The 15451-nt window shown below is 49.0% G+C and overlaps 1 protein-coding gene across 2 annotated transcripts in view; it reads right to left on the minus strand.

Moving 5' to 3' along the window:
- Window positions 1-1139: 1139 nt before the first annotated feature.
- LOC100700370 (nucleolar protein 4-like) overlaps window positions 1140-15451 on the minus strand; it is a 76344-nt gene continuing 62032 nt past the window's right edge. For both annotated transcript variants that reach the window (XM_019349909.2, XM_025901635.1), the window contains exons 3-8: window positions 14976-15451; window positions 11592-11783; window positions 10853-11041; window positions 9269-9382; window positions 7804-8056; window positions 1140-7600 (exon numbers count right to left, since the gene is read on the minus strand). In XM_019349909.2, coding sequence (XP_019205454.1) covers window positions 7356-7600; window positions 7804-8056; window positions 9269-9382; window positions 10853-11041; window positions 11592-11783; window positions 14976-15451 — 1469 coding nt within the window. In that variant the 3' untranslated portion in view covers window positions 1140-7355. The remainder of the gene's footprint in view (window positions 7601-7803; window positions 8057-9268; window positions 9383-10852; window positions 11042-11591; window positions 11784-14975) is intronic.

Consider the following 15451-nt stretch of genomic DNA (forward strand, 5'->3'; position numbering starts at 1 on the left):
TGACTCATTAACTCAAGGTGCAGAACACTGGTGTCCAACATGAGGATCGCAGGCCCTCAAAGGGCCACCACACAGACGTCAGAAACATTTGAGCATTTACAGAATAAATAATTAATGAAATGTGAGTGTGGCCATAATTCTAACAACTCCGATTTATTTATATTCCTGCAGTTCCTCTGATGTCCAGCAGAGGCAGCAGTGAGTCTGTCCCGTGTTGAAACCTTTCAGCACAAATAAACATGGAAGTGCAGCTGAAATATGTAAAACCAAACATACACGTACTCATATAATGAATGAATGAGGAACAGGCTCAGTATAAACTCAATGTTTAATGACATCATGTGACCAATAACATGGCTGCTGTGAGGTCACTGTACTAACAGACCAAGAAGGCGGAGCTCCAGATTTGGTGCCAATGAGATTCCAGGATTGTGATTGGATGTTATTCTGTGTATGTGTGATGCTTCCACACAGTCTGCGCTAACCAAGCATCTTTTATATACAGTCTGTGGTATGACGTGTAATGTGCTGTGGAGTCACGTGATCAAATTACGACGACTTCCTAAACCAAACAGGAAGTGACTTTAATCCGAACGCTCGCTGCTGCAGGTTATTCAGCCCGGACACGATCCGGTGTGCTGCATCAGACTGAGCGGATTTCTGTCAGAAGCCCCAGACGAACCTGCAAACGACTCTGGATGCGATCTGCAGCCACCGACTGCAGATCGCATCCAGATCGATCGTGGCTCAAAAGTTGGGAGTTCGCCTTGTAATCGGAAGGTTGCCGGTTCGAGCCCCGGCTTGGACAGTCTCGGTCTCGGTCGTTGTGTCCTTGGGCAAGACACTTCACCCGTTGCCTACTGGTGGTGGCCAGAGGGCCCGGTGGCGCCAGTGTTCGGCAGCCTCGCCTCTGTCAGTGCGCCCCAGGGTGGCTGTGGCTACATGTAGCTTGCCATCACCAGTGTGTGAATGTGTGTGTGAATGGGTGGATGACTGGATGTGTAAAGCGCTTTGGGGTCCTTAGGGACTAGTAAAGCGCTATACAAATGCAGGCCATTTACCATTTACCGACATAAATGCGGTGCGGTGAGGAGTCAGTCTTCGTGATGGGAGGAACAAAGAGAGCGTGAACGCTGACGTCTGATAGATAGCACACCGTTTTTATTAGTATATTTAGCTTTGTGATGTACAGCTCAGGAGGAAACAAACCAAAAACAAACTGAACGGTCACAAAGTCCAGAAACATTTCAGCCTTAGCAGTGACATCACACAAAGAAAGCTCAGTCTGTATAATCATTGGTGTCTTCGTCATGGACCAGAGTGATATGTAGTCATCAACAAACAGAAAGAATAAGAACAACCCAGATTTCTTCTTTTTTTCCTCCGTCCTTTAAGTTGCTTCACATATATTATCAACACTTTTCTAAAGAATCAAAATATTCAGCCACAGGTACTGCAAAAGGTATCCACTGTTATATAGAAGAATAATAAACACAATAAATATAAAAAGAATTGATTTGATATAATTTATATGGTATCAAAGAGAGGGAAATGGGCCTTCAGCTGCTTTTATAAAAGTCATGTCCTTTTTTCTGTTCCTGAGGTTGAGTTTCGCCGTCCGCAGTTTAAGTTTCGCTAAATACACTAACAGACTAAAGACCCGACGCCCGGGGCCCGAAATGGCTTTTCATTCACTGAGGAATCGTCTCCCACGGATCGCGGAGGGTCGCCGTGGCCCCGCTGGGATCCTGTGTGCTGTGGAGTCAGCCGAGAGGTCGGGGGTCAACCGCAACCCACCCCTCCAACAATGGCACAACTCCCCCCTCCCACACCCAGAAGGCCGCCCGGGAACGCCTCGACTTTCTTCACTGAGCACGTTAGCGCGGCAGATTTAACTCAGCGCTAACGATGCTAACAGGAAGTACCCGATCCCCCGAACCCTACGGAGGACTGAAACTGCCAAAATGACTGAACAGCTCAAACACTTTAACACAAAGTTAAATGCATCAACATCACTATTCACCTTAGTACAGATCTACCCCGCCTGGCTTTGACCCGGCTTCAGTGACTGTGGCAACATCTGGACCACATCTGGCCCAGGCTCACCACCTCTCCAGCAGGAAATCGCCGTCTTCTAAAAACTAGACCAAACTGCGCACTATTGAAAATAATGAAAATAAAAATATATAAATTATGTCCTCATTTGTTATAATCCCATAAAACTCGCAGCTCTAAAACTAAAACTAACACTGATGAACTAAAAACAGACTTTAAATTCAAACTAACGGTCTGCAAAACATTTACCTGAGCTGTAAACGAGCCTTAGGTCAGGTCCAAAGATGGCTGCTGCACGGGTACCTGCGCGCCAATTACATTTATTTATTCATGCATTCATTTTGCACTTTATTCCCTTAGTTAGAACATGAAACAGGAAATAAAGAGGAGAATTACAGTTCAGATTAATTTCTTATTTGGATGCATTTAAAGGTGCAGTACTAAGGCCATTAGTTCTTTTGGCACTCTCAGGCCTCCACAGTGGGAAAGGGCAGAGTGTGAAATGTGGATAATCATATTTAGTCTCAGTCCCATTTCCCTGTGTGAGGAAGGAGTCAGAGGAACTCAGGAGTGGAAAAGAGAGGCATGAAGATGAAAACAGAAAGAACCAGAAAAGAAAAATAGCAAAAATCTGTACATGTAAACATCACACTTCCACTGAGTCGAACCATGAGGAGAGTTACAGGTTTCACATTGGTATTACTGAAGGTACGAAGGCCCGGCAGAGGACGTCGAGACAGTCACGAGTCCGGCACAAAGAAGTCAGCCGAAGACGGGAAGGAAAGAAAAATGCACAAACTGAAAATGAGGAAACCAAGCGGCCCGGACGCCGTCTTTATGTTCTGACAGAAGCCGTACGGATAGAAAAATAAAAACGCTCCATAACTGCGTCTGCCTTCTTTCTTTTTTTCTTAAAGACGTGTTTTGAGCTTAGATTCTGATTCGATGGGACCCGACTGGCATCGCGACTACAGACGCCCCCATCTGACGCCATCCTCCACAGCGACATGTGATTCAAGACTTTTGCACAAACAATATGTCCTGCACCTTAATGTTCATGTCCACGACAGCATTCTGGCAGGAAGTATTTCCAGTTATCTAACCTGCCGCCATGACAGCCAGATTTGATGAATGTTTCCACGCTTCATCAAATTCGAGTCTTTGAGCCAAAAAGGAAAAAAACTGAGGAACCAGCTGGAGTCCAAGGTTCCTGCTTCTACACCGACTGCTCACCCTCATTCTGAGGGTGAGGAACGACCGGGAGCACGCTCCCATCGTGAGGTCACGCCCCTTTAAATTTGTCCTGTTTTTTCTTTTTAGGAGGACCGACTGTAAAACAGGTGGACATGAAGACAGAAGCCTCTAAATGTGAAGATCTTCTGCTCAAAGATGAGTCGGAAAAAAACGACTCCACCTCGAGAGTCTCCGAGGCCCGAGAGGTCGAGACACCGTGACCTTTGTGACAGACTGACTGCCTCTGTCTCAACACGACCTTTAAAAACAGAGCAGCTGTGGAGGACAGCTAAGATGAGCTCAGCGTCTGCGGCGGCGCCGGCCGGGTCCCGTCTGCTGACGTGCACGTTTGGAATGTGTGGTAGAAACTGCTGGAATATAAAAAGACCACTTTAATCACACTACAAAATATAGAAATCAGAAGAAGAATCACGTCATACTAAAAAATAGAAACTGGATAGAAATGCGTCTGCCATGTACTCGACCGTGGAGACGTTAACAACGAGCGGAGAAAGAGGCGGCGGCGGCGTATGGCTAAAACACCCGGATCATTCTCCCCATCTGTCCGGCTGTGCCGACAGCAGGAATGGAAACCAAACAGAGAGCAAATTCCACCTTTCTGCAGATTGTCATTTGCTTTTTGTTGTGTGTGATTCAGAAACATCCTCTCTGAGAAACAGGAAGTGATGCGATGACTTCATCAGACCATCTCAAAGGTTTTGTGAACTTATTCCTTAAGAAATCCAACAAAAAAGACGAATAATAACGAGGTCGCCAGAGGCTGTTTCAAGGGAGCTGAAGGTATCGAGGATGAACAGAACTGCTTTGAGCATCCGACCCTGGCGTGAGCAGGAAGTTAAAGGTCCGGAACATAAAGCAGAAGTGCATCGAACTGTTCCTGCGTTTCATCTGAACTTTGTGGAGCCCTCAGAGTCCATAAAGGCGATTCTGAAGGCGATCACAGAGAAAGACTCCTTCGAACGACACCTTTGGAGACTTCAGGACATCCTCCCCGAGAGCAGGAAGCCTCTCAGCCGATTCAACCAATCGCACGCTGCCATTCAAAGTAAACAAACAGCTGTTTGTCTGACGGGAGGATCTCGTTTAATTCTCACAAACATTTGGGAGCTTCGAGGCTTTCGGAGCGGCAGGAGCGCATGTGAAACCCCACCGCAGTCCGAGGGATCGTCACACCTCTGGGTCCCGCGTCTACTGACGCTGCCGCCACAGCAGAGAGCGGTCCGGCCCATCACAGCACACCTGGACCGGTGCAGGTGACCCAGAGGTGGCGGGTCGCTCTGACTCTGAAACCCGAAGCAGAGGCAGCATCTGAGAGCACAGTGAGGATCAGACGGAGGAAGAGCAGGACGGGACGCCGGTGCCCAAACTCTGCTTACGAGGACGAATAAAGTTTGATTGAACCTCGGTGTTAATCGTCCTTTTTAAATGCTTTGAGGTGAAATGTAGGTCAAAGGTCGTGCCCTCCTGCTCTTCTTCTTCTTCTCGTCTAGTTGGGTCTTTTTTTTTTTTGCATATTTTTCTCCAGTTTTTCTCTCGCTGATCTTTAATCACAGCTTTCCAAAAACAAAAAACCTCATCAAATTCAGTCACTTCCATCTGAAGCTTTCCCCAAAGCTCGGGCGCTTCTGTCGCTGCACATGAGCGTGAACGGGTGGATGTTTGGGTGGAGGCTGTGAAGTCTGAGCTGCCATCACAAACCTTCTGGTGAACGTGGTGATTATCAGCTGCATGACAGAAAACTGCCATGCCATGCCTCCCCTTTGCTTCACAGCAGAGCGAGGCATGGGGGGTTGGGGGCGGTCCCTTTGAGGAAACATGCATACACTCACACAAAGGGCCCCGCCCCTTCACATCACAGACGACTGTTGCTTTCCTCGCTGTGCAAAACGGGAGCAAATTACAGTGAAATGACCATCGAGCTGACTAGAAACCGCAGTAGAATCAGAGCTAGAATCAGAGCTTCATCCAGGAAACCAGGAGCTGAACGAGCCCTCAAGGCCCTAACGAGCCCGAGGGCCTAACGAGCTGAGGTTCAAAATGCACTTTGAAGCTAAATTTCACATAATGAAAAATACTTTTCTTTAAATAACGCTATCAAAAGACAAAAGTACGCAGCGGTGAACGAGAATTAAAGGAAGAGTTTGGGGTTTGGGGAAATATGCTCTGACAGCTAGCCTAGCCTAGCTTAGCTCAAAGCCTGCAGGCAGGGGTAAACAGCTAGCCTGGCTCCGTTTAAAGGTCAGAAAATCTGCTTACATTCACCTGTACAGAGCACCAGCTAACATGTTATGTTTTCTCTCTATTTTTTTTAGTATGGCTTCTTTTTACAGGACATAACATGCTAATGAGTGAGCTAGCCACTTCCCCCAGCTACTAGTGTTTAAAGCTAAGCTAGCTTAGGGCTACTGTCTTGTTTCCTTTATGGTCCAGAAGCTGCCGCTGAGCTGTAAACATGTTTACTTCTGCTCCAAAGTTTTAACATAGGAGTCTATGAGGCCGACCCACCGCTGGAGCCCCCAGAGGACATCAGAGGAACTGCAGCTTCTAGAGCTCCAGGGTTTGAAGGTGCAGCTGAAATTTACAGACAGGTATGACAATGAGGTCAGATTTTCATCTAACTTGAAAGCAAATCATATTTCCACAAACATCAAACTGTTCCAGCAGCAGAGTGTAAGCAGGAACTAGAACATCAGCTGAGAACCCGAAGGAGGAGCTCCTGCTCCACTTATCTGCTGCCTCTCTTTCCTCTCAGATTAATCACAAGTTACCCACCAGTAAACAAACAGATAGTATTAATCTACACGGGACTAGAAGTTTGTACAGCCCCCCCGGCGCCCTGTAACAGGACGACACTGAGGGGAGGGTCCGAAAAGAAGAAGATTCACAGTTAGAAAGTCACGAAACACGACAGGAATCGAGCCCTATGAAGCAAAACAAAGAAAGCAGCCGACCAAGCAGCCGGCGGGACAGAGAGGAGCGCCGGATCGGACCGCCGCTCTCTGAGCCGGTTGGTCGGTCGCGTTTTCACGGGGCACTGCGGCGAGCTACCGCCCGGCTGTGTTGAGGTTTCAGGTCTATGGCAGAAGGTCCGGTTTTTAAAATAGCAGCAGCAACATGAAAGTTCATCATTATAATCATAGTAATAACAACAATAATAGTAATGGCCATCTCAGAGTTTAACAGACACACACAGTAAGACGGAGCAGTCCTCCTCATCCTCTGAAGCTTGAGGAAGAGGAGGAGGTTTAGGTCCATGAAGAACAGCCGGAGAGTAGGTCCAAACAGAGAGAAGAAGAAGAGGAGGAGGAGGGACGGCGGCGTTTAAACAGAATGATGCTGAGGTTTCGTAGAAGCTGGAGGTAAACCTGCGCGCACGCGCACGACTCTCCTCAGAAAAGAAAGAAACGCTGATGACATCAGGAGGCGGAGAAACCCGGCTTCACCTGCAGGGGCTGAGCGTTTGATTGGCAGGTCTGATCTGAGGTATTTCCTGGTGGTCAAAATGGCGTCTCGGATGCATAAGTGAGCACGCGGCTCCCTGGGCCAAGGGCGAGGACGGGGTGAGGTCAGAGGTGAGGAGAAAGTGCTGAAGGACACAGAGAGCTTATATACAGGCGAGCACGAACAGTCCATCTGTTCTTTTTCTTCTTTCACTTTAAAAAAGTCCAACGGAAAAATCGCAAAAGAGAAAACGTCCCAACAAAGAAACGGACAGCGTCCGAAAACAGAGCCTCAGCGCAACGTCGTTTTTATAACCAGAAGAAGATCGACCCGAACTCCCAGTCTTTGCTCCTCCTCCTCTGTGATTGTGAGGCGCCTCCGCAGAGGAGCCGAGCTTCCTGCGACGTTCCGGTTTCTGTTCTCAGGCAGGATTCGGTGGATTCTTCGCCCTCGCTGCGGCCTCAGGTTCCCGTTTTCCTCCAAACGGTCGCCACAGTTTCAAAACCAAGCGAGGCCGGCGAGGGCGCAGGAAACGTGATGGGGTAGTGTATGTGTGTGTGTGTGTGTGTGTGTGTAAGAGTGACAGAGTGTGTGTGTGTGTGAGATCAGTTCTGCTGCAGGATGAGGTTTTCCAGCTCGTCTGCTGAGCGCAGCAGGAAGGCGGCTGACTCCCGGTATCCGGCGATTAGCTGACGCACGGCCGTGATCTCTGGCTGGCTGAGCTGGGTCGACGCCCCGCCCCCTCCTCCGCCACCGCTGCCCCGCCCACCGAGGCTGTTGGCGGCAACAGAAGAGGAGGAGTTACTGACGTTGGTGGAGGAGTGAGACTTCATGCTGAGGTCAGTGGGGCCTGCAGAGGAAGGCGGAGGAGATCATTACGTAGAAGTGATATGATATTACATATAATATGTTCCTGATGTGAGAAAACATCCACAGGAAGGACCCAAACGTTCAAACTGGACCTTTAATGATGAAAACACACACCCAACAATCTGTAAATAAAAGATGGACTGCTGGTGTCAGCACTGTTTTCATCCATGGTGTTTTTCTTACCGTTGGTCTGACCAGCAACGACAGCGGCAGCAGCAGCAGCACCGGTTGTCAGGGAAACAGGGTGTTGCATGGTGGCGCTCAGTCCTGGGTATCCACGGTAACCGTAGCTGAGGCCAGCGCCGTTGATATAGAGCTGGGACTCCTGGGAGGAGAAGGCTGACGCGGCCAGTGAGTAGGCGGAGTGAGCGAGGGACGCCGGCTCCCTCAGAACGCCTCCAACCCCGGACGGCTTATCCAGAGCGATCTGCTCATCCTGAGGAAGAACAAGGAAGTCAGGAAGTCAGGAGCTTTTCAAAATAAAAACAGCATGATGGGGGCAGGAAGCAGGAATGCTGATGCTCACAGGGAATTTTTTTCTCATGGAATGAAACAAAAACGTCCAAATCTGGAAAGTTTATAAGCACAGTCAAACTGCACTCAGTGCAGCTTCTAAACATAGTCACATGATCATGGGCGCCGCCTGCTGTGGGCGTGTGCAGCTGCAGCTCTGAATGCTTTATGAATAACCAACAGATCACAGGTGTGATGGCAGCTAAATCCAGTGGAGTGGTAATAATTAGTGCTGTCAGCGCCATAACTGCATTAACGCATGCGTGGGGCTGCACGGCGCTAACGCGTTAACGAGTTAACTGTGATAACGCGTAGACGCCATGCAGCCCCACACACGGGGCGATCCGCGCTAACAGAGATTTGCTGCGTTAATGCGGTTATGGCGTTAACGTCATTTTAATGAGATCAACACTGACAGCACTAGTAATAATAATGGAAGAGCAAATACCAACAACTGAGCGAGAGGCGCTGTTATTGTGTGTATATGGATAATCGCAAACACTGAAATACATTTCTTGCACACAGCAATGAATTTTCTTTGCTCAAAATAATTTTCTACTCAAAATGTAACATTTGTACTTGCAATTTTTTTTACGTGCGCTCAGAATAGAGGCACAAAAATAACGCCGACACTGTCCTCAACACTGTCCTCGCCCCTGTGCTGCACATCCTCCCTGAAACATGGCTGTAAGTCAGAGCTGTGCAGTGGCCGCAGCATGTGTGTGTCTGCATGATGAGGAGACGCTGCTGCTGTAAATGACAGAAATGTGTCGGCGCTGCTGTTTGGTCTCAAAAGCTCGTAGCTGTTCTGTGATCACCAGTCGGGTTTGTGTCACACATAATATTCCTTATTCTTTGAAAAGCAGGAACCTTAAATTGCTCGTCTGTTGCTGTGGTGTGAACGGTCTTTATCAGCTATATGTATGCACTCCTTCACATTTTCCACAGCGTGCTGGATTGGGGTCTTTGTCGGGCTGACTCTGGCCCACGGGCCTCATGTTTGACACCAGCACTGAAGCCCTGATGTTCCTTCGGGGATTTTCTGATCAGAAAGGAGAGAGCGCCACCCGCTGGAAGCCGTCAGTGAAGCAGCTCCGTGTCTGACACTCACTGTGAAAGCACTGCAGGTACTCACGTGGTAGGCTTCGAGGCGCATCCTCTTGGCAGCGTTGCGTGATTCGCTCTCGCAGGCAGCAGCCAGGATGTTCTCAGCCATGGCCGAGGTGAGGTGAGGTGGAGTGGGGCGGGTCTGAAAACAACAGAAGCTCAACATCAGAGTCTTCGGGCTCTTCATCATCACGTTCACATCACTAACATCAAGGAAAATGCACAGCAGGAAAAAACAGAACAATTAATCAACGAGCTGGAAAAACGATCAGCAGGAGAACATCAGGAGTGATCGGTGAGAGTGGAAGGAAACGCCCAGGAGAAGGTAGTCAACACAGTTCAGCTCAGAGTGTGTTCAAGAAAATACACTGAGGAAGAGGAGGTGGGGATGAAGAATGAGGGGACCACAGGGGGGATGCTGGGAGGAAGATGGAAAATAAGGTTTACAGGTGGGAGAGGAAGATGAAGGTAAACTGACGATCTGTGAGGAGAAGAAAAACAAGAAGAAAAAGAGGATGAGGAGGAAGAACCAGAATAAGAAGAAGATGAAACAGCAGGAGATGAAGGATAAGAGAGCTGAGATGATGAAGAATAACGTGAGCTATCCAAGGATGCAATGCGTGTCTCCACCACCAGGGGGCAGCAGAGACTGTCCCGTGATTGGTCAGTACTCAGAGAGCAGCTTTAAAATGTTTCTAACATTTTATTCATGAGCTCAGACACAGCTGTGATGATCACCTGTGGCTCCGCCCACTCACCTGCCACTGTGTTTATCAGTCTGCCTATTACAGCATTCTGCTGCGTGTCACCTCTGGATACTGGAATAAACTAAGACGAGCGTGTCGTTTCCATAGTTACTACCTATTTATACAGGTACACCACAGCAAAGGTCAGGTCATCGTGTCGGGACGATGGCGGCTGGAGGCTGCGAGGAACCACAGCGCTCCACTCAAAACAGCTCCACTCATACATCTCAGCACACACTCTGATCCTGCAGGTTAGAGGTCACACACACACACACACACACACACAAATACGCACACACACTGCTGCTGTGCTGCTCAGACAAAACAAGACAAAGAAATCGATCTGCAGGATGATCAGGTGATCTGACACCCTCACCAGGTGTGTCTGTTTTCCTCTGTGCTGCTGATCTGAGGAGAATGATTCACGCTGTGCTCACCTGTGAAAGCTCCTGGCTCTGACCTTTGCCCTGCTCTCTGTGGACACAGACGTGAGCACCATGACAGAGACAGCGCTGTGACGGTGTGGGACATGTGCTCCAACTTTCTTTGTCACATGTTCCACTACAGGTACCTTTGCCTTCGGTATATTATACTGAGGTCTTCATGTCCTCTTTAAGTCCTGCACGTGAGTAAAGTGCAGCGCGCCCCCTCCCTCTGACCACCTTGTGTTTTAGGACACAGTGAACAAACCGCTTCAGTGCATCTGAGCCCTTCACTTTAAATGTGACTCTACAGAAGTTCAACCATGCCGGCTAACCTTTGAGAACCGGTCCCCTCGTCTCACAGACGCCCCCTGCAGGGACCTCCAGGGTGGAGCAGATTAAAGAAATAAGCAAAGAAGAAGAGCAGCATGCATGTCGCAGTACCTCCATGCCGTTCTTCTTCATGCGACGGCAGGATTTGAGGTAGGTGCGGATGCGCTTGCGGGCGCGTTCCTGGAACTCTGGGAACTGTCTGCTGCAGGACTCGATGATGGCCTGGATCTTCTCCTTGGGCTGTTTGGAGATGGGCACCATCCGATCCAAGTTCTCGTCCACAAACAGACGCACAAACATCTGCAGGAGAGCGCGCACACACAGCAGGTAATGCCTACATGCAGATGACACAGTTTATACACTGGAGAGGACTTTCACAATCTCGGGTTAATATCAAATGTCAGAGACAAAGATAACAGCTGGACTGTTCTCATAACTCACCTGTTCAAATGGTACTAAGTCTTAAAGTATGCATTTTTAGGGGCGTGGCCTATTGACTGACTGTCTGCTAGACTGAACTGGACCTCTGCACCGTGTTCGTGTTGTTGGAGCCTTTTCAATGAACAGATGTGATCAGCACTGATCAGCAGGTATCCTCTGCTCCTTGTCTATTCTTCGCCCTAACAAACGATCGTTGGATGTTCGGTCTCTGCTGGGCAGAGCGTGTGAACAGCTGCAGTGCCCGGAAGCACAGCTAACGCTAGCTTTGATCGCAGACTGTGATTATAAAAGTGGATGAAGGTTCAGATGTGTCGTGCTTTGGATCGATGCCTCGGACCTCGATCCTTATTTATCAGCATAAGGACACGTTTATTGAGTTATGTCATTCAAAGCGCCGTCTCTCACTTACATTGAAGGCCTTTAATCTCTCGGGGTCGACGCCCTCCGTGTCATTCATCTTGTCGTTGTCGTCATGGTCGTCGTGGTCGTCGTCATCATCATCGGGAGCTCCCTGGCTGCCATGACGCCCCACGGTCAAGTCTTCGGCACTCAAGTCCATTTTCATGCTGTCGTAGCTGCCGCCCGAACTGTACTGTGGGGACTGAACACACACACACACACACACACACACACACACACACACACACACACACACGGTTACGAGCGCGCTCTCTGTTTTACATGTTTCAGGGCTGTAAGTGGCTCGGCTGCTCCGGCTGACTCGTCTTTAATAAAACACTAATTAAGAGTCTTGTTAGCGTCTGATGGCTCGCCAATGAAAAGGTCCTTAAATATAAAGATTTAGTTCACCGCTGGAGACACTCAGACATCATCATGACGAGTAATTATCAGCTGGAGAGCAGGCCAGGCAGGATCACCTTACTAATACTTGAACACTTTCAAGAGAACCAAGTCAAATACTGGCTCCCTCTCACAGCACGAGGCAGACCACCTTTAAAAACACAAATACAGGACAGACTGCCATCAAAAAAACCAGGAAACACATGAAAGAAAACCAGTGAGACCAGTGAGACTCCTGGGAGAAGCTTAGTGTGCAGCTGAAGGTCAAACTGAGAGGCTCGACAGTAAAACGGAGCAGAAACCGTCCAATCAAGAACGTTTTCGAGAGTTTTGAGTTATGTGCTGAGAGCAAAGTTCAGAAATATCAGACTGATGTATCAGATCTATGACATCACAGAGAGTCTGAGCCCTGAATGTGTGAGACAAAAGCTTTTATTGTGACAGGCAGAAACAGGAAGAAGTCCACAGAACAAATCGTGGTTCTGTTACGGATGACGTCATGACAACCGGGTCGTGGCTGCTAACGAAACCTGAACTAAGCTTGGAGCCCAGGTAGTCATGTGACTCCTGAAAGAAACGCAGACCGTACTCCATAACAGCATGCACACACACACACACACACAAACACGGACACACACACACACACACACAAACATGGACACACACACACACACACAAACACACACACACACACACACACACACACACACAAACATGGACACACACACACACAAACACACACACACACACACACACACACACAAACATGGACACACACACACACAAACACACACACACACACACACAAACATGGACACACACACACACACACACACAAACATGGACACACACACACACAAACACACACACACACACACACACAAACATGGACACACACACACAAACATGGACACACACACGCACAAACGGACACACACACACACACACACACACAAACATGGACACACACACACACAAACATGGACACACACACACACACACACAAACATGGACACACACACACACACCCACATGGACACACACACACACGCACAAACATGGACACACGCACACACACACCCACATGGACACACACACACGCACAAACATGGACACACACACACACACAAACATGGACACACACACACACACAAACATGGACACACACACACACACACATCTCTGTCGAGAGTTTCTGGCTCGTGTGAGACGAAGCTTGGTGTGAGTCTGTGTTTGCAGCCTGTCTGCAGTAACACACTCCCTCCAAGGCCGGCGCACATTGTTGTGAGTCTGTGCTATTCAGCGCCGCACAAAGGCAGCGAGACGAGGAAGGAAGAAGGGCGATCTCCTGCGACTGCGTGAACGCTTCCTCCAACAAAGCAGCGCGTTTGCAGACAAAAGCGAGGACGGGAAGCAGAGGAGGAGACGTGTTCATGGACGTCACGACGAGACACTTTTTCACTTCGATATCATTTCTTTGTTTCACAACTTTTAACTGTTTAAAAAAAAAAAGCTTCCAGGCAGATCTCAGAGTCAGGCTCCTCTCATCCTCAGAGCTGTTTACACAATCTGATGTGTGTGGTCGGCGCTGTCCAGGTGAGACGTCTTCTTCTTGTTGATGTGTGATGTCATTGCTGAAGGACAGCTGAAACATTTCCAACAACCTAAGAAATGAAATCCTGCCGACTTCAGCTCTGAACTTCCTAACAGCCTTTCAGCGCCAAGCTTCAGTCCTCAAACCTCTGAGGCTCCACTGAGGCTACAAACAGTCCCGAATCTTTCAGCTCCCACAAACTGATCAGTGTGGCTCCTCTACAATAAACATTAATGTCCATGAAGAAGAGGATTTACAAGGTCTCGTTAGAAAACAGCACCAAGCTAAGCTCTGCTATGGCAGAAACTGAACTGTAGTGATGTTTGAAGGGTTGGTGAAGACGGCCAAGCTTCAGGGCTGTGGTACACGAACATTGGCGTGTCTTTCATGAACGAAGACAAACACCGTCACATGACAGGAAGAAGATGCCTGAAACGGAGCAAACTTCAGCCCAGAGAGGGTATGAGATGGTCATCACAGCTGGATGTTAGTCATTAATCTGCTGCTAACCTGGTTTGGACTCCTGATCCTCAGCTTCATGCCTCACTGACAAGGACTCTTCTCTGAAATCTTCATATATTTGGTGTCAGACACATGATAAGCTTTATAAACTGAGTTTAAAGGCCCTCTGGAAAGAGACAACGCCACTGCCATCTTAATAAAACCTCTTCCTCCTCACTGCAGCCCCGCCCCTGACATGAATAAGGCTTCCTCGCGAGTATACAGGAGCAGAGGCTCCTCCCTCGGCAGTTACAGCTGAGGTAAACAGCAAACAGGCAGCAACACAACTCTGCTATCAGGGTACAGTTTGTAAGGAGACTCTGAGGTAAAAAACAAAAACACCACAAAGATATTTCATTGAAACACTGAAGTGTTTTAGTCCTGATTTATTGCAAATATGTTCAAATGTAGTGCGTGCAAACACAAAGAAGCAGCAGAAACACGCCAGCTGGCTGCAGCTGTTACGCAGTATGGTCTGAATTTAGCGTTTTGAGCGACTCAACATGTTGGTCCTACAGCGGCCACCGTAGCTAGGATTGTGCACTAGAACTGAGCGGAACTGTGATCTACTGACATCTAGTGGTGAAAACCTTCCACACTGCACCTTTAAAGGGGATGTGACATGCTGAACAGTCATTAAATCTTATTCAACAATTTCTGTGGTGACCATAAAACTGGAGCCCTGCAGTTCCTGTTCCTGTCCAGCTCGCCACCTGACCAGGCACGCCACAGATGCGTGTCATTATTTTCTCAGTTTGCTCAGTCGTAGCGTGCAGAAGCACGACGACACAGAATGTCTCCATCTTCCTGATGGAACGTTCCACGATCGGGAAGTACAGACGAACATTAAGCCGGAGTGAAACAGAGCTACAGAAGGACAGGAAGCGTGTGTCTCACCTTGCCGCCATATTCCCTGCCATCGCGGTCCAGTCGCAGCTCGGTCGCGTGTGCGTGTGACTGCGTGTTGGGAGTGTGTGCATTGTGAGGAGCGTGTGTGTGTGGCAGGGGCAGCGGCAGGGCAGGATGTGGAGCCAGAGGAGGTTTGGCAGCCAGTGGGTACTTCCTGCGGAGCTCCTCGGGCGCGCTGGGATGGAGCGCGCCGAGTAGTGCCGCGGCCGCTGCTGAGACAGTGATGGGCAGGTGTGAGGCAGGCAGGGGCAGGCGCTGAGGAGGCGGGTCACTCAGGTTGATCGGCTGCTGGTCCTCAGAGGATGAGGAAGAGGAAGTGGGCCTGCTAAAGTCGAGAGGGGCGGGGCCACCATTTCCATTCACAACCTCAGTTTCCCTGACTACGGTGCCATCTGTCACAGCAGAGGAGGGAGGGGTCAGGGCGGGCAGGCCGTTTCCACTGCCGCTCTCTGAGGACGAATCAT

The sequence above is a fragment of the Oreochromis niloticus genome, linkage group LG20 (assembly GCF_001858045.2).
Source record: "Oreochromis niloticus isolate F11D_XX linkage group LG20, O_niloticus_UMD_NMBU, whole genome shotgun sequence".
NCBI lineage: Eukaryota > Metazoa > Chordata > Actinopteri > Cichliformes > Cichlidae > Oreochromis > Oreochromis niloticus.